Here is a 26,398-nt window from a genome sequence, read left to right as displayed (position 1 = left end):
GAACGGTTATGGGGGATGGAGGGCTGAGCAGGTGCGGGCAGAGGGCCCAGTAGAACGGTTATGGGGGATGGAGGGCTGAGCAGGTGCGGGCAGAGGGCCCAGTAGAACGGTTATGGGGGATGGAGGGCTGAGCAGGTGCGGCAGAGGGTCCAGTAGAACGGTTATGGGGGATGGAGGGCTGAGCAGGTGCGGGCAGAGGGCCCAGTAGAACGGTTATGGGGGATGGAGGGCTGAGCAGGTGCGGGCAGAGGGCCCAGTAGGACGGTTATGGGGGATGGAGGGCGGAGCAGGTGCGGGCAGAGGGCCCAGTAGAACGGTTATGGGGGATGGAGGGCGGAGCAGGTGCGGGCAGAGGGCCCAGTAGAACGGTTATGGGGGATGGAGGGCTGAGCAGGTGCGGGCAGAGGGCCCAGTAGAACGGTTATGGGGGATGGAGGGCGGAGCAGGTGCGGGCAGAGGGCCCAGTAGAACGGTTATGGGGGATGGAGGGCGGAGCAGGTGCGGGCAGAGGGCCCGCCGGAGGGAAGCTCCGAGGGCAGGACTCCGAGGCTGGTTCCCGCCGCAGCCTCAGCTCTGAGCCAGCGCTCGGCTCCGGGACACTGGGAGAGCTCCCCGCAGCTCAGTCCCGCTGCCGCCCGTGCAGACCTGCCAGGGCCGTCGCAGCTCGTGCCCTACTTGCTGGTCGCTGAGCACGTTCGGCCGAGGGCTGGGCATTGCCCGTTAGCCGCCGGTGCTCTGGGAGTGCAGGGCGGGGGCCCAGCTGACCGTATGCCTTTACAAGAGGTACGAGTCTAGTGCGTAGCCTGTCATTCTGAAAACGGACATTTTTTGAAAATGGGTGTAAATGACTATGTTATAATATCAAGAATAAAGAACAATAGCTGTGGGACCCAGCGTGCCCGCCGCGTGTGCGTCTGTGGAGTAACGCGTCTGCGCCCCCGCAGCTCATGGACCTGCCTGGTGGACCTGGAGGGACTGAACATGCGCCACCTGTGGAGGCCCGGCGTCAAGGCCCTGCTGCGCATCATCGAGGTGGTGGAGGCCAACTACCCCGAGACGCTGGGCCGCCTGCTGATCCTGCGGGCTCCCCGCGTGTTTCCTGTCCTCTGGACGCTGGTGGGTTGGATGCTGTTTCCAGCAGCTGCTAGCATCTGCTAGGCACACACCACAGTCCTATCCACGCGACTGTGACGCCAGGTCCTGGCTAGTTAGAAAAATCACGTGGTCAGGGAACGACATAACATTTCTCCAGCTGTGAGGGGAAGAAAGGGTTCCTGGGTGTCCCCGTGCCGTGCAAATGGACCTTACAAAAGGGTGTCAGACTCGCTCCCTTTCCCCACTCAGGCATCACGTTGTCACTCAGCCTCTGGAAGCCGGATGGCCACGCAGAGGTGACTGCCGGCTCTCTCACCCACAGGTCAGCCCGTTCATCGACGACAACACCAGGAGGAAGTTCCTCATTTACGCGGGGAACGACTACCAGGGCCCCGGCGGCCTGCTGGACTACATCGACAAGGAGGTCATCCCCGACTTCCTGGGAGGGGAGTGCATGGTGCGTGCGCGGCAAGTCCTGCCCATTCGGCTACTTACGGGGGGGCGGGGGGCGGGGGGAGCGGGGGTCTGCACGAGTGGTTTTCAGAATTCTAGTTTGGATTATTGGTTTTCGTTTCTGTTATTTTGGGCTGCCATCTCTCTGACCCACCACTTAGGTAATTTTTGATAACGTGCACATTTCCTCATTGTTAACACCAAAGGGAACTTGCTGTAGAGTCTAATCTCATTGCAGCTTGCTCTATTTCCTCCGCTTTGTGTGAGTCAGATGCTGGTTCATTTTGTTCATTAGATTCCCCGTATGAGTGAAATCATAAAGTACTTGTCTTTCTGAATCAGATTTCTTAGCTGTTTTGGAGGAGCTGTGTGTTTAAAGCACTATTAACAAAATCAACGTCATTTTCAAAAAGATGTGCCCATTGATAATAAGTCAGGATGACATTTTAAAGAGGATGAATCCTACTCTTTCATGTAATTTGGGGTTTTTAATGCATTGAGTTGCTCCTCCCCGTCTGTGCCCTGAGCTGTGAGGAGGGAGTTGGGATGTGGATTCCCCGAGGACCGTGCAGCCGCAGGGCTCGCCTGCCTGTGAGCGGGGAGGGCACCGCAGCTGCAGAGGCCCAGGGACCGGAGAGGGCGTGGCTCCAGGAGTCAGGCTCCTAGAGGAAGGCTCTCGTCCTTCCTCGCAGAGAAAGTTGTCTTTTCCAGGTGGGTACACCTGGGCTCGACACACGTGCTGAGCTACTGAGTTGGGGTCTCGGCAAATCTTTCTGGCTGGTGAGAGGAATGTAACCGCTCCGAGTTCCTCAGCCCTGCCGTAGGGAGGGCAGGTGCACCACGGTGCCATGCAGGGGCCTGCCAGCTACAGGGCCCGGACTTCCCCGTGCCCGTGACCTCGCCCCAAGGTCAGACAGTAGAAGCCCGCCAGCGACCTGTATTCCATGGGCGGACCCTCAGGCGGTTGCTCCAGTGCAAAGCTCGTGGGAGCAGAAGGCGGCTCCCGGCCGTGGGGCCTCGTGTCCCTGACCACCAGGCTGCGTTCACGGGGGAGGCCCTGGAGCTGAGGGAGGGCCCTCCCTGGCCCTCGGGCTTCCTCTCGGCGCTCTGCTGGCGTCCGGGCTGGTGTGCGAGAGGCGGCCCTCCCCTCCTGCTGCTGCACAAGAGGGTGTGACCGCCCGGCCGGGCCCAGTCTAACGAGACGGCATGGCCGGGACCAGTGTCCATCATGCTTGTTCCTGGGTCGCCTCCCAGCGCTGATTTCACAGGAAGCACGGGGGTTTATGAGCTGCGGGATGAAGTCGTCGTGTCGAGGTGAACTAGGAAGCTTGCGAACGCACTCCATTCACCGCAGCCTGTTCTAGAGAGGCAGCCCCCGAAGCCCCTTCCCAAGAAGCTGTGCGCCAGGGGCTTTGGCTGAGTGACGGCAGTCATGTGACGGGCAGTGGACATGGAGCGTCCGTCATCGGTCACGTACCTGGACCGCAATGACAGAAACGAAAGGAGTGCCTGTGGCTGCTGAGGATAACCCCTTCCTAACGCCACGTTGCCCTCCACGGGCAGTGTGAACACCCCTCATTTGCACACAAACCCGCGCTCGTAAACTAGTCCAGAAGCCCGTACACGTTAGTGTGAGTTCCGCGGTAACTCGGCTTCCGCTCGTTCTCATTTGCTTACAGCCAGATGGCGTGTACGGAGTTCTAGGAGTCAGCGGCCAGGCTGCGGGCTCCACGCACCGCCAGCTCCCGCTTCCCCAGCAGCTGCGGAGGCGGCCTGCCAGGCGGGGGGCCGGCACAGCCCTTGATCGGCAGGGTCAACACGCCGTGTTTGCTCAGCTTTCGCCGGTGTTTGCTTTGCAGTGTGAAGTGCCGGAGGGCGGGCTGGTCCCCAAGTCCCTGTACCGGACTGCGGAGGAGCTGGAGAACGAGGACCTCAAGCTCTGGACCGAGACCATCTACCAGTCCGCCAGCGTCTTCAAAGGAGCCCCGCACGAGGTGCGCCGGGGCGCGGGGGCTGCCCCCCCCCCCGGGTGGTCAGGGTCCTCCCGCAGCCGCAGGGGACGGAGGGCAGGGGCGTGGTCTCCAGACGGTGGTTGAGCAGGCGCCTCGGCGTCGAGGGAGCTGCGGTGGGTCCCCTTGCGCTCGCTGGCCGGCACGGAGGTTGACTCCTGGCGTCAGTCTGTTTAGGATTACACGTTTCATTTTCTGTGTTTTATTGGCTGGGTTTGGTTGTTTATATTAAAAGGGATTTCCCCATTTTTGTTGGCCTAGTGGAGTGAGGAGCAGTTTCCCCTCTGCTGTCGTGTCGTCGGGCAGGAGCGTCCTGTCTTTCACACGCACTGTCCTGACGCCGCGGTGTGAGGCTCCCAGCCATCTCCCTCCCTGAGCCCCCGGCCAGGCTGCTGGCTCGGCCGCGGAGAGGACGCGGACTCCCAGTGGCGTCCGGAGAGCGGGCTGCTGGCTCGGGCCCGCTTCATTTCCGCTTTGGATATTGAGTAAAGCACGAACCGAGGACAGCGGTGTGTCTAAAACGAGGCTGGATTAAGTGTCCCATGTGAGGGCAGGAGAGAGGGGGCCTGTCAGCCGAGGGGTGCACATCTCCGAGAGCTACGCCCTGGGAGCCACTTTGCGGGGCGGGGTGGGGTGGGGTGGGGTGGGGCGCAAGTCGTTAGGGCACCGCTGTTCTGAGACATGACCCTCGTGCTCTATGGACCTGCTCGTTAAGGAACGTCCAAAGTGGTGTTTTGGCTGCAAAAGGGCAGTGGTGCAATTGACGACAGCAAAGTGCCAAGACGCCATGCAGAGGCCATTTGCGGGGGCGCAGGGGAGGGGCCGCAGGGGAGGGGCGCGGGCCTGGCTTATGCCGGGGCTTCCAGTGAACAGACCTTCTCCCAGCTGCTTCTGATTCTCACACCCCCCATGGAAATCTCCTGAGACTAACTTTGGTCGTTCCCTGCTGGGAAGCTTTCTATGGCGCCACATAAAGTGCAGATTTTAGATTGGCCCTCAACCCGGGCTCCTCCCATCCGTGCCATGTGGCTCCCTCCTCCCGCCCCGCGGCTGCCACTGTCCCACCGTGAGCAGAGGGGCCGCCTGCCAGAGCGTCCTCCCTCCTCCATGTGCTCTTGGTTTAGCTTCCACCTGCTCTGGGCCTTCCCTGAGCTCCCAGCCCAGAGCGGTCCCCGGACCCCCTGGATCCCGCCTTGACTTACATCCATTTTGTATTGTTGAGAGGGTTTTCACAGCCCGGACCCAGTATTTCCGAGTGCTGTCTAAGATCGTGTACTGGGAAGCCCTGGGCTGTAGGGTGGCTAACCAAGTGCCCAGCTCAGGGCCCCAGCCACGGAGCAGCACCAGGGGCTGAGGGTGAAGGCGGAGCGGGAACCGATGGCTGACTGTGGATCTCCTCCCAGCACCCAGCTGCTGGGCGCCCGGGAGCCACGGCAGCGGGCACGGGCCCTCGCTGCCTTGGGGATGACGCGTATATATGTCCCCTTCCTCCAGATCCTCGTTCAGATCGTGGATGCCTCTTCGGTGATCACGTGGGATTTTGACGTGTGCAAAGGGGACATTGTCTTCAACATCTACCACTCCAAGAGGTCACCACAGCCGCCCAAGAAGGACTCCCTGGGGGCGCACAGCATCACGTCTCCTGGGGGGAACAACGTGCAGCTGATCGACAGGGCCTGGCAGCTGGGCCGGGACTACAGCATGGTGGAGTCACCGCTTATCTGCAGAGAAGGGGAGAGTGTGCAGGTAATATGTGGGCGACGCCCAGCTCGGTGTTTGTCCTGAGGGGAGGCTGTCACCTCGCTCCTGCCCCGCATGGCCGGTGCTGTCTGTCTGTGGGCACAGAGGTGTGTCCGGCCTGGTCCGATCAGAATGACCTAGAGCAGAGGACTCGGGCCTGGTTTTGCACAGAGCCCAGGCCTACGTCTAAAGGGCGTGAGTTGCTTTGGAAGTGGATTCACAGAGGTGACCTGGGAGGAGGGAAGGCACTGTGTGCACTCAGCTGGGGTTCAGGGACTCACCACCGCGCCCCTGGCTGCGTGCCTTGTGTTTCCGTCACCCTAAGTGAAGGCAGAGAAACAAGCGTTTCGGGGACTGTTAAGTGTCTTACTGGGTGTTCTAGTTTATTTAAAACTAGTGGCCCAGTGCACGGATTCATGCACATTGAAAGGAAGTTAATTAGAAGAAATATTTTAATATCACTCTTAGCCCTTTCTCTACAGTAGAAGTGTCAGAGATGAAAGAAAATTACTAAAATGTATCTATATACATAAAAGGCTAAGCGACCAATAGCTGTGCCAGTAGTTGGTCTTCAGACATATTCTGGCGACGCCGCCACTTTCTTTTAGCTTCAGAATGTCAACAAAAACGACCAAATTCATGATCGACAGTGACAGATCGAAACACACGTGCGCTGTTGGCGCCAGCGAGAGCTTTATATGCATCGCACGTGCACGAGTCAATGTTTATTTTTATTTTATTTATTTATTTATTTATTTTTAAAATATATTTTATTGATTTTTTACAGAGAGGAAGAGAGAGGGATAGAGAGTTAGAAACATCGATGAGAGAGAAACATCGATCAGCTGCCTCTTGCACACTCCCTACTGAGGATGTGCCCGCAACCAAGGTACATGCCCTTGACCGGAATCGAACCTGGGACCCTTGAGTCCGCAGGCCGATGCTCTATCCACTGAGCCAAACCGGTTTCGGCAACGTTTATTTTTAAATTGCCGGTGCACATGATATGTGCTGGTTGACGGTTCGGATGGACGGGCGGTCGGTCACTTAGCCTTTTATATATGTAGGTGCCCCGTCAGTTCCTCGGTGAGACTCGGCGGCGGCTCTGAGTGCCTGCTCAGAAGGTGTTCTCGGTGCTTCGGGCTTTCCGAGCAGATGCGTGGTTTTGCTGCCATTCGTTTTAGGGATGAGCCTGTCAGTGTCCTGTTGTCTTAGAAGCAGAGTCCAGGCAATAGCTGCTTCAGTTAAAAGTCATGGGCCTTCTAAGCTGCATCACGGTCCAGTTCCAGAATTAACAGAGGAGGTGTTTTCACAGATTGACATTTGGTTTGGGATGGACTTCCTGTTAACACAGAACACATTAGTAAGATCATGGAAGTGTGTGCAAGAGCATTGCCTGGTCCACATGACCTTTGACCCCCTCAAGGCTGAGCAGAGGGCCCGCTTGAACTCTCATGTCCTGGCCTTCCTCCCCCTGAGGCTGCGGCGGGTCCTCGGGGCAGACAAACCCAGTGTCACCCTTGGGGCCTTCCCAGCCCCTCGCAGAGGCCTGGCTGGCAGCGGCCCTGGTAATGACCCAGAGTAGCAGGTCCTTCCCATGCCGGCGGGCAGGGCAGTGACCCCGCTGGACCCGGGCGGACTGGGGACGCTCCCTGGGCTCTGGCGCCCCCTGCGGCGGGGCCTGGGAGGGAGACCTCAGCAGCCTGCCCGGCTCGTTCCAGGGCTCCCACGTGACCCGGTGGCCGGGCTTCTACATCCTGCAGTGGAAATTCCACAGCATGCCCGCGTGCGCCGCCACCAACCTGCCCCGCGTGGACGACGTGCTGGCCTCCCTGCAGGTCTCCTCCCACAAGTGCAAAGTGATGTACTACACCGAGGTGATCGGCTCCGAGGACTTCAGGTATGCCCCGCAGCAGCGGAGCCCAGGGCCGCGGCTCGGTGCAGGCGGAGGTGGCTCTGGGCCGTTGACCATCACCGGTTCACGAGGTTGTCTGTGTCCAGGGCAGTGGGGAACCTCGTCCTGGGGACCCTGGCGGGAGGAGCGGGCTGCTGAGTAGGGGGTGCGGAGAGCAGGACTGGCGGGAGGAGGGCACAGTGCGGGAAGCCGGGCGGCTCGGGCCTCACGCCGCGCCCTCGCTGTGTGTTTGCAGAGGCTCCATGACCAGCCTGGAGTCCAGCCACAGCGGGTTCTCCCAGCTGAGCGCCGCCACCACCTCCTCCAGCCAGTCCCACTCCAGCTCCATGGCTTCCAGGTAGTGCCGCGCCGCCTCTCCTCGGACAGCCAGCGCTCCACCAGCGGCCAGTGCTGAGCCTCTCGCCCCACCCTAGGTAGCGGTAGCTCTCGAGATGGTAAACGTAGTCACTGATCCCGGCTCTGGACAGGTAGCTTCACTCTAACTCACTCAATAGCCATAGGTTTTGTATGCAGCGCGCACAAAATCACCCCGAGCACAAGGGCTATCGCGAAGGAGCGTAGTTTATATGCCAGTTAAGAGGTAGACTTTGCCTCCAATGTTGATGCAAAAAATGTTTGGATCACCTCCATACTGTCCACGAATCCCTCCGCCAGCCTTCAGAGGCGATCTGGCCGCCTGCGCGGAGCCGCTGCGACTGGTCCCCCCACCGCAGCCCTCAGCTCCCTGCTGTCACCGCCGGTCACGGACTAAGCGGCAGCCTGCGGCCTCCTTAGAACAGACGCCGCTTATCCTGGACGGACTGAGAGGCGGCTGTGGGAGCCCCACCCGGCTTCCCGGCCAGATGGATCCACGGCTCTCCAGTGGGTGCTGGGTCCGGGCTCCTGCGACGCCAGGCACCCGCCATCATTAAACACGATTGTCTCTCCTTCCTCCTGCTGGCACTCTCAGAGCAGGGCCTCCCGTGCGGCCCCGGGCTGCGGCACGCTCCCTCTCCTGGTGCCTTGCCCTTCCTGCCCGCACGTGGGGTCTGAGCTCCTTCCAGGCGCAGCTCGCCTGCGCCCCCAGAGCCTCAGGGCGGCAGAGCCCAGGCTCCCCGGGCACCAGGGGCGCTGTGAGCAGTCGGTCACCGTTGCCGTTTTGAAAGTGCCCGGTGTCCACATTCGCCAACCAGCGCGCTCACGGCGTGGCCGCTCCGGGGTGGCGTGGGGCTTGTAGGGCCCTGCGCCTGTGACAGGAAGTGACTCGCGGGTGTGGGCATGGCCGGGGCTGGTGGGCTGGGCAGGGAGGACCTAGGCCAGCATCAGGCTTCTCACGGGCAGCGCCGCTGTGAGCTTGGCTTCCACGTCATCTTCTTCCTCCCGTTTACAACGATGGGTCTGCCTGGTGTTGGCCCTCGTTTTCCGCTTTTTTCGGGGGAAGCAGTCACTTTGGAACCTGGACGACTCGGTCGCCTCCTGCTGAAGGCGTGCTGGGGCGGCTGGGACCCCCCGCCGGCGCCGTGTGTGACGCACACGTCCTGGCTGCGTGGGTTTCGGTCTGCTCCGAAGGTGGGCGTCCGCGGGGCCGCGGAGCTTTGTGGGCACGTGTGCGGCCCGAGGGGGTGCCGGGCGGACGGGGAGCCGTGCGCAGCCCCGGCCTGGTCAGGGAGGCGCTTGGCCCGCCCGCCCGCACGCTGACGCGGTCCCGGGCTCCCGAGACTGGCGTTTCCTCCAGAAAGGGGAGCTCCTCACGGGTACCCCGCTCCTTCCCGAAAGCACATCAGGGTTAGTGCTGCTGCCAGTCGGCCCTCCTGCTTCCAAGTCATAAGGACCTGAAGGTGGTCCCCTCTCTCTCTCCCCCTCTCCCCCTCTCTCCTCTCTCCCTCTCTTCTTCTTCCTCCCTCTCTCCCTCTCTTCCTCTTCCTCTCTCCCTCCCTCTCTCCCTCCCTCCGTCTCAGATGGCGACTTTGCTGACAGCTGCCAAGAAAACACTCCAGTCACCAGTGCACATCAGCCCAGGGATGGTGGTAGAGCTGTCTGACTCACAGCCACCCCCCCCACACTCCCCCAGTCTGAGGGTGTGTGCTTTTTAAGTTGGTTGGGAAGCGGCACGGTTCACCCAGAGAGTTGAAGGCGTTTGTAGGGGTCGGGGCACAGACGCACACGTGCCTCGCCCGGCTCCATGACGCGGCCCCGTCTCCCCGCGCCCTGCGCTCCCACGCTGCTGTCCCCCTGCCTTCCCCAGCACTAACCATTTCGTTTCCACTTTCCTCCCTAAATGCATTGTCTGCATATCACCTCCTGTAAATGTTTTGTAAACCTATTACCTCACTCTTGGTAATACAATACTGCTAGTCTTTACAAGGTTTTTTATTGTTACCGATAATAAATGTGAGCTGTTTAAACAAAGTGTCTTCCTCTTACTCTGACGTCTCCTGGGAGAGCCTGTCCTTAACCCTTTGCACTCGCTTGCTTTTTTCTCGATTCCTTTATTCTACTCGGGATTTAATTTTTTAAATACCCCAGATTTTACAAAGCGCGGCAGTAGAATAAAAAACTGGAGTTTCTTTTCATACAAACTTATTTATTTGGATTTTTTTATATTTCAAATAATTGATACATTCAAAGAGTAATTTTAATCTCTATAATTTTTCATGGTGTGATATTTTTTGAAACATTCACCCACATGAAGACCTGGCTTACATTCACATATTTCGCAAATATAAATCGTCTCTCTTCTTCCTCTGATTTTTCTGTTAGAACAAACAACACAATCTTTGTGTTTTTTGTTAGGGTGAGGTGTGATTATATGGAGCTTTCCATCTAAACGTTGCTCTAGGTTAGTGGATAATAATCTACCCCTGGAAGTTAGTGTACCATCTCTGAATTCTCCAACAAGATCATGTACTAATTTCCTAATAAATTTCACATGCGATATCGGTTTTTCATTTTTTCTTTTTTGGCATCAGTTGAGACGGCATTTACATTTTACTTGTCCTTTCATGCTCATGAAAACAAGAAAAGATACTGGAAAAATAGACAAAAATCCCCCTCCCCCCCGCGGTGAAACTACGTGTCGTGTGTGGCTCGACATACGAGCTGCTACCGATGCTAACCGTGTCGAGTCACACTCGACATCCGAGTGCAGAAGGTTAAGAGGCTGGACACGGAGGGGCGACGCCCTGAGCGAGGTCGGTGTCCCGGACGCCGGAGCGAGGCCGCCTGTGCCCCGCTTCGCCGGTTCGCAGCGCCGGGCCGCAGGCTGCTGCAGTTTTCCTTAAGCGGCACGCGGTGTCTAACACGGATGTGGCCCGAGGCCCGATGCGATGTTGCTTTAGTACCGTGGTCGGCAAACTGCGGCTCGCCAGCCACATGAGGCTCTTTGGCCCCTTGAGTGTGGCTCTTCCACAAAATACCATGGCCTGGGCGAGTCTATTTTGAAGAAGTGGCGTTAGAAGAAGTTTAAGTTTAAAAAATTTGGCTCTCAAAAGAGATTTCAATCGTTGTACTGCTGATCTTTGGCTCTGTGACTAACCAGTTTGCCGACCACTGCCTTAGTAGAATAATGGTTCCTCACGGCAGGCGGCTGCAGGGCGGGGCCGAGGGCCGGTGTGCACCTACCCTGCTCCCCGCGGGGTCCGCAGGGTGGGGGGCCACGTGGGCAGAGCAGCTCCTGCCGGTGGTTGTTCTTGAGCAACAAGCAGGCGCAGCCGCTCCGTGAGCCCCTTCCCGGCGTCGCAGCGTCGTGAGGACGGGGCTGGGAGGGACAGGAGCCCCAGGAAGCAGCTCCTGTGAGGCCAGGTCGCCCTGCGATCGCTTTGATTTTCTGAGAAATGAAATTAGACACGTGTGGAATTTTCTTAAAGCGCACATGTTCTTTTGGAAATGGGGATAGAAGCACAGGCACCTGTGTGCATGTGTGGTGTGTGTGTGCATGTGGGGTGTGTGTGTGTGTGTGTGTGTGTGTGGTGTGTGTGTGTGTGTGTGTGTGTAGATTTAGGAGTGGTCAGACATACCCTGAGTTCTGAGTTGGTCTGTGACAAGCAGGGTACAGGGGTTCACTCATGCGTTTGATTTTATAACCCAGAGGGCAGCTCTGGCACACGGCATGCAGATCGGAGGGAAATGGATGCAAATGAGCGGGCCGTTGGTTCTGTCTTGGGCCTGTCTGCCTCCCTGCGACGGCGTCTGACAGAGCAGCAGGGTTTCTGTCCGAGCCCCGAGTCGGCGCGTGTCCTGCCCCTGGCGGGCTGCTGACCTGGGAGCCGGGCTGGGCCGCTGCGCTGCTCCCTGCCCCAGGCCTCAGCTCCGCCCTTGACTCGTGGCGGCTCGGCCCCTTTAAATTTCAAGAGGTTATTCTCTGGTGGCAGGAGCTGGCGTGCATGGTGTGTCAGCACCGGGCCTGGGACACGCTTGGCACGTGTCATACACATTAGCCGCCGTGATGAGGCAGACAGCGACGGTGACTCAAGCTGAGTCGAGGCCCTTCTGATCACACTCTCAGGGGTCCGCCCTTCCTGGAGGCGGTCCGGCTGACCCACCGCCAGGCCCGGAGCCGCTTCGCCTCGTCCTGCAGGCCCGGCCCCCGGGGCGGCCATCGCTGTCCGCGGTGCTCCCGTCGCTCCCGCCTCACGGCCGGGGAGGAGGGACAGCCCTGCGCCGGGTGCTCAGCCAGGCTTGCATCCGAGTCCTGGTCCTGCGGCTGTGGTCCTGGACGGGCCCACAGCGCCCCGGGGCCAGCTCAGGTGGGCTCCCCAGGCCGGGGCTTGGGCCCCCGGGAGGGTGGTGGTGGTGGAGAGACCAGCTGAAGAACCAGGAGCAGTGACCGTCTGCACTCGGCTGAATCTGCTGCTGAGTTCCATTGGGTCATTAAAGTCCTCTGAACCAGCCCCGTAGCCCAGCCCCCTGCCCGGGGATTTCACCACTCACGCCGTGGGCGCTTCCCCCGGCCAAAGCCAGACTCCAGTCCCCAGTGCATCCGAGCCTCCGGCAGGACTCCGGAGACGAACCGTCCTGAGCCACGGGGCCAGCGGGCGCGCCCTCGGTGCTGCTGCTGTGAGCCGGGCCGGCGCGGGACCACCCGCCGTGCCCCGTGGACGAGGACTCTGCTCACCGGCCCAGCCACCTTCCTCAGGCCACAGATGGTCAGACTGTCCTGGGGGGGCCCCGCACCTCGGCCCTGTGGGACCTCTGGGAGGGTAGACACCCCTTCCACGGGACTTGTGCTGGGAGCGTCTGCGGGGTTCGCACTGTGCCCCAGAAAGTCCCGCCGGCTTCGAACGGCGGCTTCTTTCTGGGAAATGGAGCGAGTCCCCCAGCTCATTGGAGGGTGAGTCCAGGTGGCGGGCAGGGCACAGGGCTGGTCCGCAGGGCCTGGGGCTTGGGGAACACCTTGGACTGGGCCAGAAGCCCCCACAGTGAGCGATGCAGGGCTCAGAGGTTGGGGGCGGGGCTGTTGGCCAAGGTCAGGCCTCCCCACAGTTCCAGAACCTTCTGGGCTGCTCCGAGACCTGGGCCCCGCTCTGGACCGTCCCGGGTCCCCGGTGGATCTGTGGATCCTGGACGAGGAGAAAGTGACTCCCGACGTGTCGAGGGCTTTGTGCTGAGAGCCCCCGGCCCCCGGCACCACGTGGAACTCCCAGGCAGCCCCCCACGGGAGGGCCCAGCTCTCTCTCTGGTGGCGGCTGCCCACGTCCCCCACGGGCTCTGCGCTCGGCCTTAGTCAAAGTTAAAAAGGCGTGTTATGGACAATAAACACACGGACACGCACGGGAGCAGCGTCAGGAGTGCTGCTGCCACGTCTTCCTGAGCCATCGCGAGCGTTCGCCATATCGGCTTCACCTGGCTTTCCCTGACTTTAGTTTTAAAGTAGATTTCCAGCTTCGGGACATGCGTGTGCCGTGTTCGGTGCTGTAGCTCGAGCCCAGAGGACCGTGGGGCAGTGGGAGCGGGCGAGCAGAGGAGTGGGGGACATGGTGTCGGGCCCTTGGGCACCAGGAAGGCTGGCTGTGGCCGCAGGGACTGCTGGGTGCTTGGTCGGGGGGGTGGCAGCAGGTGGCTTTGGTGACCCAGGATAATGGCTCTCCGTCTGGTCCCCCTGCTTGTCACTCTCCCTGCCTCTCTGGAATGGGGAACAGCAAACAGTCACTCCTCCCACGTTCCAGATGGGGATCCGCGCCCAGCTCCCATTCCCACGGGCGGCAGTGCCACCTGCTGGAGCACCCTGGGGTTCCCGCGGCATTTTCCGGGGTGACTGGCAATTCCCGAAGGAGGAACAGACTTTGCTGCTCTCAGTGCCTTGAGCATCGGATGTGTTCAAACTCGTGTTTCAGCCTCACGCGCGGTTTAGGAAACGCGAGAGGAGACCCGGCTGTCGTGTGACCTCACAGCTCTGCCCCAGTCAGCGTGGAAACACCTCCTCGGGGCACCAGGGGGCGCTGGCGAGGCGGGCGCCTTGGGAGATGGAGCAGGAGGAAAGGGAGACCTCGGAGGCCAGTTCTTTCCTGTCTTAATCCTCTTCCTTCCACAAACACAGAAAAGGCTTCCCCGGCCCAGCTCTGTGCGGGGAGAAAGGGGGGCCGAGGGGAGCGGGGGGCACGGCCGCTCAGACCCCTGTACCGAGCCTCAGGTCCTGGGTCCACAGCCCAGCCCAGGAGAGCTCAGCGGGCCTGGGGTGGAGCCTGGGAGGGTTCAGAGGCCGGCGTCTGTGGCCGGGCGAGGGCGCTGCTCCCTTGTCGCGGGGAGCTGAGGCTCGGAGGGGCCTCATGGGGCAGTTGCCCAGCGCCCACCAGGCCTGTCCTGTGCCCCGACCCTGTCTTCCCTGCTGGGGCCTGTGTCTCCCCCCACATCCCCCTTTAGCTTGGCCTGTCTGTGTCCCCCCACCCCCCCCCTCTAGCTGGGGCCTGTCTGTGGCTCCTGGAAGGCGTGACCTGGGTCACCCTAGGCAGAGGCCCTGTCCCCACCCCCAGACCTCCGGCCTTGCTGCCAGCTCTCCTGCCCCCAACATGTCCACCCGGGGCCGCCACTCTGACGGGCGCCCACCGTGCGTGGAGGCCTGTAATTTCCTGGGCTGAGTCACCGCCGCGGCTGGAGCGGGTCTGCTGCCGTGGCCCCCGGCGGCGTGGAGGCGAGCCGGGGGCGGCCTGGAGGGGAGCCGCGGGCGGCCTGGAGGGGAGCCGGGGGCGGCGTGGAGGGGAGCCCCGGGCGGCACCCTGCAGCTAGCAGCCCAGGGACCTGCTGCCAGGAGCCTTGCCTGGGAATCCTTACAACAGTCCACACAGGGTCACTGCCACCCCGCCCCCGCCCCGCCCCGGGGCCCCCACCCGTCCCAGAGCCGACGCCTTTCCTCAAGTCTTTGCATCCATGATTGCACACCTCTGCACATGTGTGAACACCCTCAGCGGCACAGCGCTGCGGGAGGCTGGCCGTTCGGACGCCTCTGCCGTTAACTTCATGTTTTCAGCTCCACGTTTCTGTCTCCCCTGTCAGCCTCCTGTCGGGCCGATGAGGGTCTCCCCATCCTCTTCTCTCTGTTGGCTCGGAAGCGGCCGGCGTTGAGACACAGCTCTGTAACCAGACGTTGTCATCACCGAGTTAGAAGCCCTTCAGGATCCCCCCCTCCTCCCCTCCCCCCCCCCGAACATCACGCCCCACAGGCCGTTCCTGTCGTCAGAACCCCCATGACTCACGCAATTAGCTGTTTTGCAGTAAGTGGTAACGCGTTCACCCGCGTTTCTGTGTTCGCCCTGTTCCCGCGTCTTCTCTCCTCCTGGCTGGCTTTCTCCTCGCGAATGGTCACCCGGGGTAAACCTTTCGGGGATGGCTCGTCGGGGCAGCTCTTTCCTAGACTCTGCCCGCCAGACGCCGGTGCCGCATGCGCACTCCCGGGCGATCGTTCCGCTGGCTGCCGGTGCTCGGTGACAGCCGTGTCCCTGTGGCCTAGAAGCTCCGGCCCCAGGCCAGCCTGCTCCGCGGTCACCTGTCTTCCTGTCTCGGACAGCCTCTCAGCTCTTCTCGCCTCCCGCGATGGAGCAGGTTTCACCATGAAGCAGGCAAACCTGTTCTCAGCCAGCTCCCCTCGCCAACAGCTCGCTTTCCAGCCCGACAGCCCTTTCCTTTCTATCTGCTTCATGAGTTCACCTCGGGCCCCTGTCTCAGTCAGACCTTCCAGCTCCCTCGCTCTGTCTTCTGTGTGTCCCACCAGGTGCATCCTGGCTATCGAGCCGTGAATTTCAAGCAGCACACCTTTCGGTTCCAGGATTTCTCATCGGCTCGTCCTCACGACCCCCTGTTTTTGTCTCATCGAAGCCAGTTTTGCTTTCCTAGGTTTTTATGGTCTTGGACGACCCTCAGCATTTTTATCTGAGGACTAGTGGCCCGGTGCACGAGATTTGTGCACTCAAGAGGGGAGGTGTCCCTCAGCCTGCCCTGCACCCTCTCGCAGTCTGGGAGCCCTCAGGGGATGTCTGACTGATGGCTTAGGCCCGCTCTGACTGATGGCTTAGGGGAGCAGGCCTAAGCCAGCAGTCAGACATCCACGGAGGCGGGAGAGGCTCCCACCACCGCCGCTGCACTCGCCAGCGGTGAGCCCGGCTTCTGGCTGAGCGGCGCTCCCCCTGTGGGAGCGCACTGACCACCAGGGGACAGTTTCTGCGTTGAGCATCTGCCCCCTGGTGGTCAATGTGCATCATAGTGATCAGTAGTTCCCCTGTTCGGTCAATTTGCATATTAGCCTTTTATCAGATAGGATTATTTTCAGCTGCTCTACCACTTCTGTTTCCTCTGGAATGATGTCACATCTCCACGGTGGCTTTCTCCCGACTGTCTTCATTAGCTTTAGCCTTGCTCACGTTTGGGGGATCAGGTTGGTGGGTTCGCCTGGAGTAGCTGTTTCTCTTCCATCGCTCCGCTTCCTCTCCCTCCCACCTCATTTCCAGCCGCCCCCACGGGGCCCCTGGTGGATCCACTCCAGAAAACCCAAGTCATTTGTTGTTGGCTCAGAGCACCCATCTCCTGGGGGATGATGGGGGGTTGGCGCCCCTTTTGTTGAGTCCCTGGGGGGGGGTCAAGGCCTGGAAGTTGTAGTTGCCCCCCCCACACACTCGCCCAGGTGCACAGCTGGGAGCCCCACGGCCCCTTGGCCGAGCGTGGCTCCGGCTCCTGCCCCGTTCAGTGTCTGCCCGAGGCGATGGCTATCTTTTTATTACAGCGACGTCTTTTAAGTTTCTCTTTTTATCGTTTATTTGTCTTTGCTTCATGGGATGACTTGAAAAATGAACTTCCAAGTGCCATCTATTTTTTAAACTTTAAATATTTCCTTTTATTGTCAGTCCATTAAAAACAGAGAACCAGTGTAAACTTGCAGTTTCCTGGAATGCAGTGGGTTTGGAGGTTAATCTTAAAAAATAAAACCTCATCAAACCGGCCCCCACGTCAGCTCCGAGGACCATGTTTCCCACAGCGGTGGGCTCTGCCAGCTGCTCGCAGGCAACGCGTCCTTAACCGCTGTTCCCACCGCAAGGCCGGGCATTTCCTGGGAGATACAGCGTGTCCGCTCCTCTCCACGGGAAGCCTCCTTGCCGGCTGAACTTGGCTGCTAGTTTTTGATAAATGATTTTATTGATTTATGGCATCGACACAGAAAAGCGCACCGGTTAGAACATCCCCACGTGGACACACCCGGTCTCGGGCAATCCCGCGGCCCGGGGGGGGGGGGGGCATGGTCTCCAGTCCCCGGGTGAGAAAACGAGAGATCAGACGGGCCCAGCGCTTCCTCCCAGGTCCCAGCTGGGAAGAGACTTACAGGGAGGCAAGGCCAGACCTCCCATCCCATAGTCAGGGAGCAGGTCTGAGAGGCTGGGGGGGGGGGTCAGGGGGTTGGGGGCTGGAAAGGTGGGAGGTGCCAGCTGGGAGCTGAGAACTGAGTGGCTGAGCCAGAGACCCTGAGGGGAGATGGGCCCAGGAGGGTGTGGAGCGCCGGGCATGTCTTTTTTTTTTTTTTTAAATATATATTTTATTGATTTTTCACAGAGAGGAAGGGAGAGGGATAGAGAGTTAGAAACATCGATGAGAGAGAAACATCGAGCAGCTGCTTCCTGCACACCTCCCACTGGGGATGTGCCCGCAACCAATGTACATGCCCTTGACCGGAATCGAACCTGGGACCTTTCAGTCCGCAGGCCGACGCTCTATCCACTGAGCCAAACCGGTTTCGGCATGTCTTTTAAACTATATCTTTTTGGCAAAATGAAAACATAACCACTCCATCTTAAAATCTCCAGTTAAACTCGGCCGACGTGGCTCAGTGGTTTAGCGTCGACCTATGAACCAGGGGGTCACGGTTCGATTCCCAATCGGGGCACATGCCCGGGTTGTGGGCTCCATCCCCAGTAGGGGGCCTGCAGGAGGCAACCGATCCATGACTCTCTCTCATCGTTGATGTTTCTATCTCCCCCTCTCCCTTCCTCTCTGAAATCAATTTAAAAAAATAAAATAAAATATTGAGCCAACATTGACCTCAAAAGCGGGTCAGAACAGTACTGGCCACCGCTACGTTCCTGTGCACATGTGTAAACATGGCACGTGTGTCTATTCTTTTTCAGATTGTGAAGGCAGCGTATGTTTGTGGTGGGGAGCCAGAGAGAGACAATAAAGAAAGTAGGTCACCCCGGCCGGCCGCAGCGCCGTGACATCTGGCGGAGCGCGTTCCCAGAGTTTATGTTTTTCCTGCGTTAGATGTTTTATGTGCCTGTTTTCTACACAAATAAAGCCTTTAGTACAGAAGGCCTTTGCAGTCTCTCTTTTAAAAACACTCCGTGGAGGTGAAGCTCACATTCGAACATGAGCCATTGGGTGGCACTTGGTGGGTTCAGGGAGCTGGGGCCCTGCCTGGCCCCACGGCGCCGGGCGCCTGGCGGGCACTCCTCGCTCTGCACACGCGTCTCCCCAGTGAGAGGCTGGGCTTGTTTGCCTCCTGAGCCACGACCGAGTGCTAAGCTCGCTTCAATTTCCTGCGAGCATCCTTGGTCCGTGCCTCCTGGTGTCTGTCTGTTTCCTGATGGCAGGGCCCCGGCTACCACGTCCCCCCCACAGCTCCCCCCCTCTCCCCAGTGGCTCAGGGAGTTGTATCTGCAGGGACACCCCCACACCCACCCATGCAGGCCCCACCCGCCGGGGCCTCCCCGTGGGCGCCTCAGCCTCCCCAGCACCGGGTGGCCCAAACCCGGTGGGTCCTCAGGCTTCCTTCTCTCTGCCATCCTGCTGTGCCCTCTCCCCAACCCCGAGCCATCCGGACACCTCCCGCCACCCTGCCTCCCAGGCGGCTCACCCCAGGTCCAGGGGCCTTATCTCCAGGGATTCCTCTCTCTCTCTCTGTCACTTCTCCCTCCAATCTCCCCATCACCCCACCGGCTCCTGTCGCCCGAGGCACTGCTCCAGGCGCCCACCTGGGCTCTGGGCCCTCCTGTCGCTCTGCCGTTTATCTACAGCCACATTTTCAGGATGCAGATCCGGTGTGTCAGCCCCACCCGCCCTCAGACCTTTCCATGACTTCCCATTCCTTTTAGGATAAAGATCGGAGGCCTTGACGTACCTGCAGGCCCGGTGCCTCCACCCGCGCTCCAGCGCCTGGGGCTCCAGCCTCCTGGGTCCTCCTCCACTTCCTGGTTGGGTTTGTTCTCCACCCCAGGGCCCTGGCACAAGCTGCTATCTGCCCGAATCTCTCCCTCCGTTCGCCCTGATTGATCCTTGTTCATGTCTGGATCTCAGCCCGACCTCCCCTCCGAGGGAAGGGGAGGCCCCCCCGGGCCCGGGCCACGTGTGAACCTTGGAGGGCCCTTGGATGATTGCTTGGTTACCGTCTGTTTTCCTACCGACGTCGGAAAGCTTTAGAGGGCAGGGACCGTATTGACTAATCAAGAAATATGTTGAGTCAGCCGACGGAAAAACAATGTAGTTACCGGGACCAAGTATATGGGCCTTTTAAAGCTCTTGCTATATGTTGCCAAAGCGCTTTCTGGAAAGGTGGGCGCAGTGCACGCTCTTGCATAGGAACGTGTCGGCGTAGCCACGCCTCCAACGTCAGTTCCGAATGTTGTGGCAGAATGCACGGGAGAGCCATCAGCCAGCACGTTGACGGGGGAAAGTGTAACCTTTATTTCGTAGATCTGCTAGTCCAGGGGGATTCCGGATCCAAAGCCTGAACTGAACTTGTGGGGAGGCTCTGACCTATACATCTCCTCCTGTGGCGGGCCCCAGGGCCCCCCCAGCTCCGCCCAAGTCAGTCTTGGCGGGGCCTTGGGGGCATGCTCCACCGCTCCCCCCAACTCAGCTGTGGCAGGGCCCTGGGGTTAGGCTCTGCAGCTCCCCCCAAGTCAGAGTGGGGAAGTCAGACTACAGTTTTAACCAGATTCTGAACTAGGTTGCAAGCCCCCCCACTTTCCTTTTCACATGCGCTCAGCAAGGCCTCGGTCATGTAACAGGTCCAGAGAACAGTCAGCGGCAGAGCCGCCGGGCCACGCAAGGAGAGGGGCTGAGCCACGTCGGACCAACAGAGGTGGGTGCACATGCAGGTGGCCAGGGCCCTCCCGGGTCCGAGGACAGGAGCCATGGCTTTGGTTGGCCTGTCACAGCCAAGTCTGACCACTCGGGCCTGGAAGCCTTGGGGGGAAGGACTGGCAAGAAGTGGACAGAAGAGAGAGAGAAGAAAAGGTGAGTAGAGCCTTAGCTGGTTTGACTCAGTGGATAGGGTGTCAGCCTGTGGACCGAAGGGTCCTGGGTTCCATTCCGGTCCAGGGCACATGCCCGGGTTGAGGGCTCCATCTCCAGTGGGGGGCGTGCAGGAGTCAGCCGATCAGTGAATCTCTCTCATCATTGATGTTTCTCTCTCTCTCCCTCTCTCTCTCCCTCTCTGAAATCAATAAATATATTGTGGAGAGCCGCTACAGCGTTTGGACAGGTTCAAGCCTGGGACTAATGAGAGGGCACGATCCTCTCGTGGCAAAGCCACGTGCAAGTCCCAGCACAATTACAGCCAAAGGCTATGGTTGTGAGCTTGACCTTATGGTCCGAACCTGTGGGCCCACGTGGATGAGTGATATGGGCTGCGGGAGGTGCAGCAAGTAAACAAAGCTTGATCAGGTGTGTGTAATTGAGTAGATTCGAAGCCTGCGAGAACATTGTAACCACGCCCTTACTTTGCCTCCTGGAATCTGGCTATAAATAAAGACTCGGCTTGCAGGCCGTGGGCTGTCTCTCCAGCAGAGAGGACAGTGTCCCACCCAGACCCAACTTTATTCTCTTGTCTGTCTTTTCTCAATCCTTCACCGCCCCCTCAATCTCACCGCCCCCATCCATGGCTGTGCCGGCTCGGCACAAAATATATTTAAAAGAATAAACCACTAAGTGTGGAGTAATTGGTTACGCAGCAGCAGATAACGAACACACTCCCACAGTGTGGAGGTCTCAGGGTGGCCAGACTCCGAGTTCAAGGATCACAACCAACCAGGCCCTCTCAGATCCAAGGGGAGGGGACCAGGAGGAATGAATGGCAGGGCCATACTGCCGAAGAGCAGGAGGATGGGGGAGAGCCTGGAGGTCATTTTTGGAAAAGATGTTCAGACACAGCCTGCCCACAGGCCACAGCTCGCATCCCTCCCACGTGCAAAATACGCTCGCCTGACCCTGGGAACCCCCAGGACCCATCCTTCATGGTTTGGGGCTCAGATGCGAGGTGCAGGATGTGGCCGTGGAGAGCAGGTCCTGTGCAGAGGGGGCTGTGGGGGATGGGGCTCCAGTCCTGGCCTGGGCTCTGCGTGCCCTCTGACCCTGTCTGCTGAGTCATCCTTCCTTTTCGCATGAGAAGTCTGAGCTTGGACAGCAGCGTTCCCAGCCTGCTTCCTCCCTTCAGAAGGTCAGAGTGCAGCCGCCTCCTTTCATTCTTTTCTGTCCTCATCCCATTTAGCCCGAGAAACTAAATCCTTGGAAAACGTGGGGGGAGCTGCCTATTAATTTAAAATCTTCTCCATGAGATAAAACCGTACCCAGAAGCCTTTAAAAAGGTTAACAGACTTTAAAAATATATATACTTTTTTATTAATTTCAGAGAGGAAGGGGGAGGGGAGAGAAACATCAATGATGAGAGAGAATCATGGATCGGCTGCCTCCTGCACGCCCCACAACCCGGGCACGTGCCCTGACTGGGAATTGAACCATGACCTCCTGGTTCATAGATCGATGCTCAGCCACTGAGCCAGGCCAGCCGGGCTTCACAGACTTTTTTCTGAGCAGTTTCAGGGTTACAGAAATATTAACTGGAGGGTACAGAGTTCCCATATGCACCCCCCCGCCCCTGTTCCCCGTCTCATTACCACGAGGAATCTTTGTTACAACTGATGAGCCAATATTAACCTTTTGCACTCGGATGTCGAGTGTGAGTCGACATGGTTAGCATTAGAATAAAGGAATCGAGAAAAAAGCAAGCGAGTGCAAAGGGTTAATATGTGATTATTGCCTGGGGTGTGTGGTGGGCATTAGGGTTCACTCCTGGTGATGCACATTCTATGGGACAAATGTCTGGTGGTGTGTGTCCACCATTACAGTGTCATACAGGGTCGCTGCGCTGCCCAAGAGCCCTCTGAGCTGCACCGGCCCACGCCTCCTCCTCCCCCAGCTCCTGGCCACCAGGTTTGCCTTGTGGACGAAAAAGGGGCCGCATGCTAACCCTGACAAGCTCAGGGGAGGCCCAAGTACCCCCACAGGGCGGTCCGAACATCAGCATTCCTACTCAAAGCCGGTCACAGTGGGCGGTCAGGTCCTAGGCCGGTAGCTTCCTCGACAAAGGTCAGCCTTTACCTTTGAAACTGCCCGTTGTCCTTGGGCATCTCAGATAACATACCTTTGAAATGTCGGCAGAATCCTCCTTTCCAGACCCCGGAAGGCACACGCTGGGCACCAGAGCCCGAGCCGAGACCACGTCGTTCTCTTTTCCCTCATCCCGTCTCCGTGTGCTGAGTGTCCGCGTTAACTGTCCCGCACCCACTGAGAGGGGCCATCAACACCGGCACCAGAGGGGCCCCGACTCCAGGTCCCTCTCCGCTGATGGGTGAGCACCAGGGCACCTCCCACACCAGCCAACAACGTGCCCATTCGCTGGATTCCTGAAAGGGGGTTGGATGTGGGAACCACAGGCATTAGCCTTAGGGTCGAATCATGCTTACTGGCCAGAACCAGAACACAGCTAAGCCTCTGGCGCAAGTGGCAATTGTGTGTGTGTGTGTGTGTGCGCGTGTGTTTATAGGGTGTGTGTGTGTGTGCATAGTGTGCGTGGGGCGTGTGTGTGTGTATGGGGGGTGTGCGTGGGGGTTGTGTGCGTGTGTGCGTGTGTGCGTGGGGTGTGTGTGTATAGGGTGTGTGTGCGTGGGGTGTGTGTGTATAGGGGGGTGTGCGTGGGTGTGTGTGTATAGGGTGTGTGTGCGTGGGGGATGTGTGTATAGGGGGGTGTGCGTGGGGTGTGTGTGTATAGGGGGGTGTGCGTGGGGTGTGTGTGTATGGGGGGTGTGCGTGGGGTGTGTGTGTATAGGGTGTGTGCGTGGGGGTTGTGTGTGTGGGGTGTGCGTAGGGGTGTGTGGCTATCCCAGAATCCAAGCACAGCTGTTCACAATTCATCTCCCCTCCCCAGGCCTGTGGCTGCTCCGGGCCGACCCCGTCCCTCCCTCAGCCTCTGACTGACCCCAGATGAGGGTTTGGAGGGGCTCCAGGTGGAGTCTGCGTCCACTCTGGTCCCGTCAGCTCCAGCCAGGGGGGAAGGTCACTGGCCCGGCTGCTCCTCTGCAGGCTGTGGCTGGGCAGTTGCTTAACAAGGGGGCGGGGGGACCCACAGACCAGCTGAGCCGCATGTGCCTCTGTTCCCACAAGTTCCCACGCTCAGGAGAGGGACAGGAAAGGGAGTTTTTGGTGGTAATTACACTTTCTGGGTCCCCGTGCTATTTGGGGTGGAGGGCACCTTGGCTCCCTGGCATCCCCTCAATGAAACTAGACAAAATCCGGCGCGCTCTCCTCCGTCCACACAAAGCGCACTTGTGAGGGGACTTTGTGAGGCACAGACACGGGATTCCGCTGCGGAGCGTTTGCCTGGGAAGGCGCACCCCGCCCACCGCTGCTTTATCCGCGTGTCCGCGCGCCTAGGTCGCACACAGTACCCGGCGCAGAGCGGACGCTCCGCGCTTCCCAGACGGAACAGAAATGACCACCCGGCCCCACGCACCCATTTTACAGGGGAGGCCCCGAGGCCCCGGCTCATCGAGGAGTCGATGCCGCCTGCCCTTCGGGTCGCCGGGAGGAGGTAGCGGGGAAGGCAGGTCCCTCTCCGGCCGCGTCCGGGTCCGCCCCCTCCCCGCCCCGGGCTGTGCCCCGCCACCGCGCGGCGGCTCCTAGCGCTCGTGGCCACCTGGCGGGCCCCGGACTCCGAAAGGGAAAGTGGCAGCGACGCCCCGGAACCAACCCCTGGCGCCGGGGGATGGAGGTGGCCCCGCCGCCCCCACGTCCGGACAACCGACGTCGGGGACGCGCAGGGCGCGGGGCGAGCGCAGCGCAGGCAGCCGGGGGCGCACCTCCCGCACGTCGGGCCCGCGGGTCCGCCAGGTGCAGCGGGGCGGGGCGGGGCGGGGCGGGCCGGGCCGGGAAGGGGCGGGGTCGGGGCGGGGTCGGGGCCGCCCCCTCCTCCCCGTCCGGCCCGCGGCCGCTGGGGATCGGCGCGCAGGGAGCCCGGCCCGGGCCTGGCGGCGCACACCGGCGGGAGCGGAGGCGCCATGAAGAAGTTCTCAGGTGGGCGCCGCGCCGGGCGGGCGGCGGGGCGGGAGGGGCGGCCGGGACAGCCCAGCTCACCTGGCCGGGCGCTCGGTCCGGGAGGCGAGGGGTCCGGGCGCCCAGCGAGTCCGGAACTCCCCGCCCGGGGCAGCCTTGGGCGCGCGGGCCGGTGACGCAGCCTCCCCCGTCGGGATGGGGTCCCCCCCGCCCCTCCCCCCCCCGGCATTGCCGCCCTCGGCGGGGCCAGCGCTTCCGTTCGCCCCAGTGCGGGGGGGGGGTTGGGGGGGGAGGGGGGGAGACCGGGCGCCGAACCCTCTGGCCTTGGCCTTGGGTCCCCCGCCGCTGTCAGTCAGCCCCTGCCCGCTGTGGGGCCGCTGGGCTGGCCGCCCCTGCACCGTGTGCGTGTGTGTGCGTGTGTGTATGTGTGTATATATGCGTGTATGTGTGTATATATGTGCATGCGCGCGCGCGGTGTATGTATGTGTGTGTATGTATGTGTATATGTGTATGTGTGTGGTGTGTGTGTGTGTGTAGGGGGGCGGCTGAGTGGAGGATTTTCTGGGGTCCGCCTCCTCCGGAGGGCTGGGCGCTGCCTCCTTTCTTCGGGTCAATTCTTCTCCCCAAATGGGACCATGCCCCACAGCACCCGAGTTTGGCAACTCGGTTTCTCTTTTGGGTCGCGGGTGAGGAGGCCTGAGGGCCCTCATAACCCGCCAGGACCTTCCCCTGGGTTCTCTGGAGCTCCTTCCGCCGGCAGACAGGCCCCCGCCTCCCGGGCAGGTGCAGGTGCCTCAGGGGTCCTGACCCTCACCTGAGGGTGTCTCCCGCATTGATTTCTAGGTACGGGGGCCGGAGGGAGGGGGGAGAGAGACGGAAACACTGACGTCAGAGAGACACCTGGTTGGTGGCCGGGCCCCTACTGGGGCTGGGAAGCCTGCGACTGAGGTGCCTGCCACGCAGGTACTGCCCTTGACCGGGAGTCGGACCCGAGACGCTTCGGTCCGAGGGCTGATGCTCTAACCACTGAGCCAAACCCGCCAGGGCTCTTTCTTCGTCTTTTCTGTGTGGTTTTCCTCTGAGGAGCCAGGCGGGATCCTATGTCCACTCGGCCGTCAAATAATAAACACATCCCCCCCCCCCCCCCCCCCCCCCCCCCCCCCCGCTCACCCTGCAGACGCCACGCTCCTCCCTCAAGCTACGTGGGCCGCCGTTTCCTGCCGGGGCCATGAATTAACTTTTATTGACAAGAGGACAGGAGCCTGGGCGTAACTGGTCTCTGAGGGGGTTCCTCAGAGCGCCCCCTAAAATACCCCTGGGTCAGTGGCTTCGCATTTCAACCTTCGCCCCGCATCGCAAACAGCATGGCCCTCAGACGGCCCCGAACACAGCTCCGTCCCGGGCGCGGGGCGCGCTGGTGTGAGGAGGGGGGGGCTTCCAGGTGGCAGGTGCTGGGGTTTGGCGCATGGCCTCTCCTCCCGGCGTGCTCTGGACACGTGAGATGGTTGTGGGCATCGCTGCCAGGGCGGCCCCTCCTGCCCATGGCTCCCTGCGCCTCACCTCCTGCTGGACAGTGGGGGCCATCACCCCCCCCCCCCAGGTCCTAGGTCCTTGGCCTTTTCCTGGGGGGACGTTTGAGACGCCAGAGGGCCTGCCAAGCGGGCTTGATGTTCCTCTCCTGCAGCCTGCCCCTCCCCCAGGTGAGAAAGAAACGAGGCTTCCACAGCGGGTGGAAGTGGAGTTTATGGGGTGAGGAGGGACCCGCTCTTGAACGGCAGCCTCCCAGCTCCCGTGTTTACCGACAGGGCGGGGCCCGGAGGGTGAGACGGGAGGGCTTGGAGCGCGTCCAGTCGGGGCCCCTCCTGGCCGGGGGCCAAGGGTGCAGGGCAGGCGGGTGCGGGCGGCCGGTGGGCGGGCGGCCTCGCGGCCTCAGTCTGAGCTTCTCCAGTTCCCTTGGTGGCCCGTCCGATGCAGGGCACCTTGTAGACGGCAGCCAGACCGACCCCCACAGAGCGTCCCGGGGAAGAAAGGAAGGCAGCGAGCGGCGTTCAAATGCCGCGTCGGGAATCCAAGGGCCTTTGCTTGCACCTGGACCGGGCGGGGCCTGTTACGGGCTCGAGACTAAATGTCTTAATTACCATGTCCTCATGGGGCCGGGCTCAGCACGCATGAGTCTCTGAAAAGAGGGAAGTTTTAAAAATACGTGTTTTTTTTGGGGGGGGATCCCGTGTTGGGCAGGTGCCCTCAGGGCTGGCTGTGGCCCTCGCCTGCTGGGAACTTGCACCCTCACTGCAGAGGCCGGACACGGGGGCGGCCCGGCCCTCGCACCCCTGCCCCCTGAGCGCGGGGCCTGGTGCTATAGAATGCCCTAGAAGGAGGAGCCGGGGCCTGATGGGAGGCTTGGAGG

At 60.5% G+C, this 26,398-nt stretch overlaps 2 protein-coding genes across 2 annotated transcripts in view; both read left to right on the top strand.

Moving 5' to 3' along the window:
• Positions 1 to 10,136, top strand: part of SEC14L1 (SEC14 like lipid binding 1) — a 34,060-nt gene extending 23,924 nt beyond the window's left edge. Inside the window, exons 12-17 of the mRNA XM_079798021.1 lie at positions 945 to 1,116; positions 1,418 to 1,552; positions 3,408 to 3,542; positions 5,052 to 5,303; positions 7,019 to 7,197; positions 7,448 to 10,136. Coding sequence (XP_079654147.1) covers positions 945 to 1,116; positions 1,418 to 1,552; positions 3,408 to 3,542; positions 5,052 to 5,303; positions 7,019 to 7,197; positions 7,448 to 7,553 — 979 coding nt within the window. The 3' untranslated portion in view covers positions 7,554 to 10,136. The remainder of the gene's footprint in view (positions 1 to 944; positions 1,117 to 1,417; positions 1,553 to 3,407; positions 3,543 to 5,051; positions 5,304 to 7,018; positions 7,198 to 7,447) is intronic.
• Positions 10,137 to 23,910: 13,774 nt separating this feature from the next.
• Positions 23,911 to 26,398, top strand: part of SEPTIN9 (septin 9) — a 118,983-nt gene continuing 116,495 nt past the window's right edge. The window contains exon 1 of the mRNA XM_079796812.1: positions 23,911 to 24,012. Coding sequence (XP_079652938.1) covers positions 23,997 to 24,012 — 16 coding nt within the window. The 5' untranslated portion in view covers positions 23,911 to 23,996. The remainder of the gene's footprint in view (positions 24,013 to 26,398) is intronic.

The sequence above is a fragment of the Cnephaeus nilssonii genome (genome assembly GCF_951640355.1).
Source record: "Cnephaeus nilssonii genome assembly, chromosome: 19".
Classification (NCBI taxonomy): domain Eukaryota; kingdom Metazoa; phylum Chordata; class Mammalia; order Chiroptera; family Vespertilionidae; genus Cnephaeus; species Cnephaeus nilssonii.
Note: the sequence above shows the minus strand (reverse complement) of the source record. Positions and strands in the feature narration are given on the sequence as shown.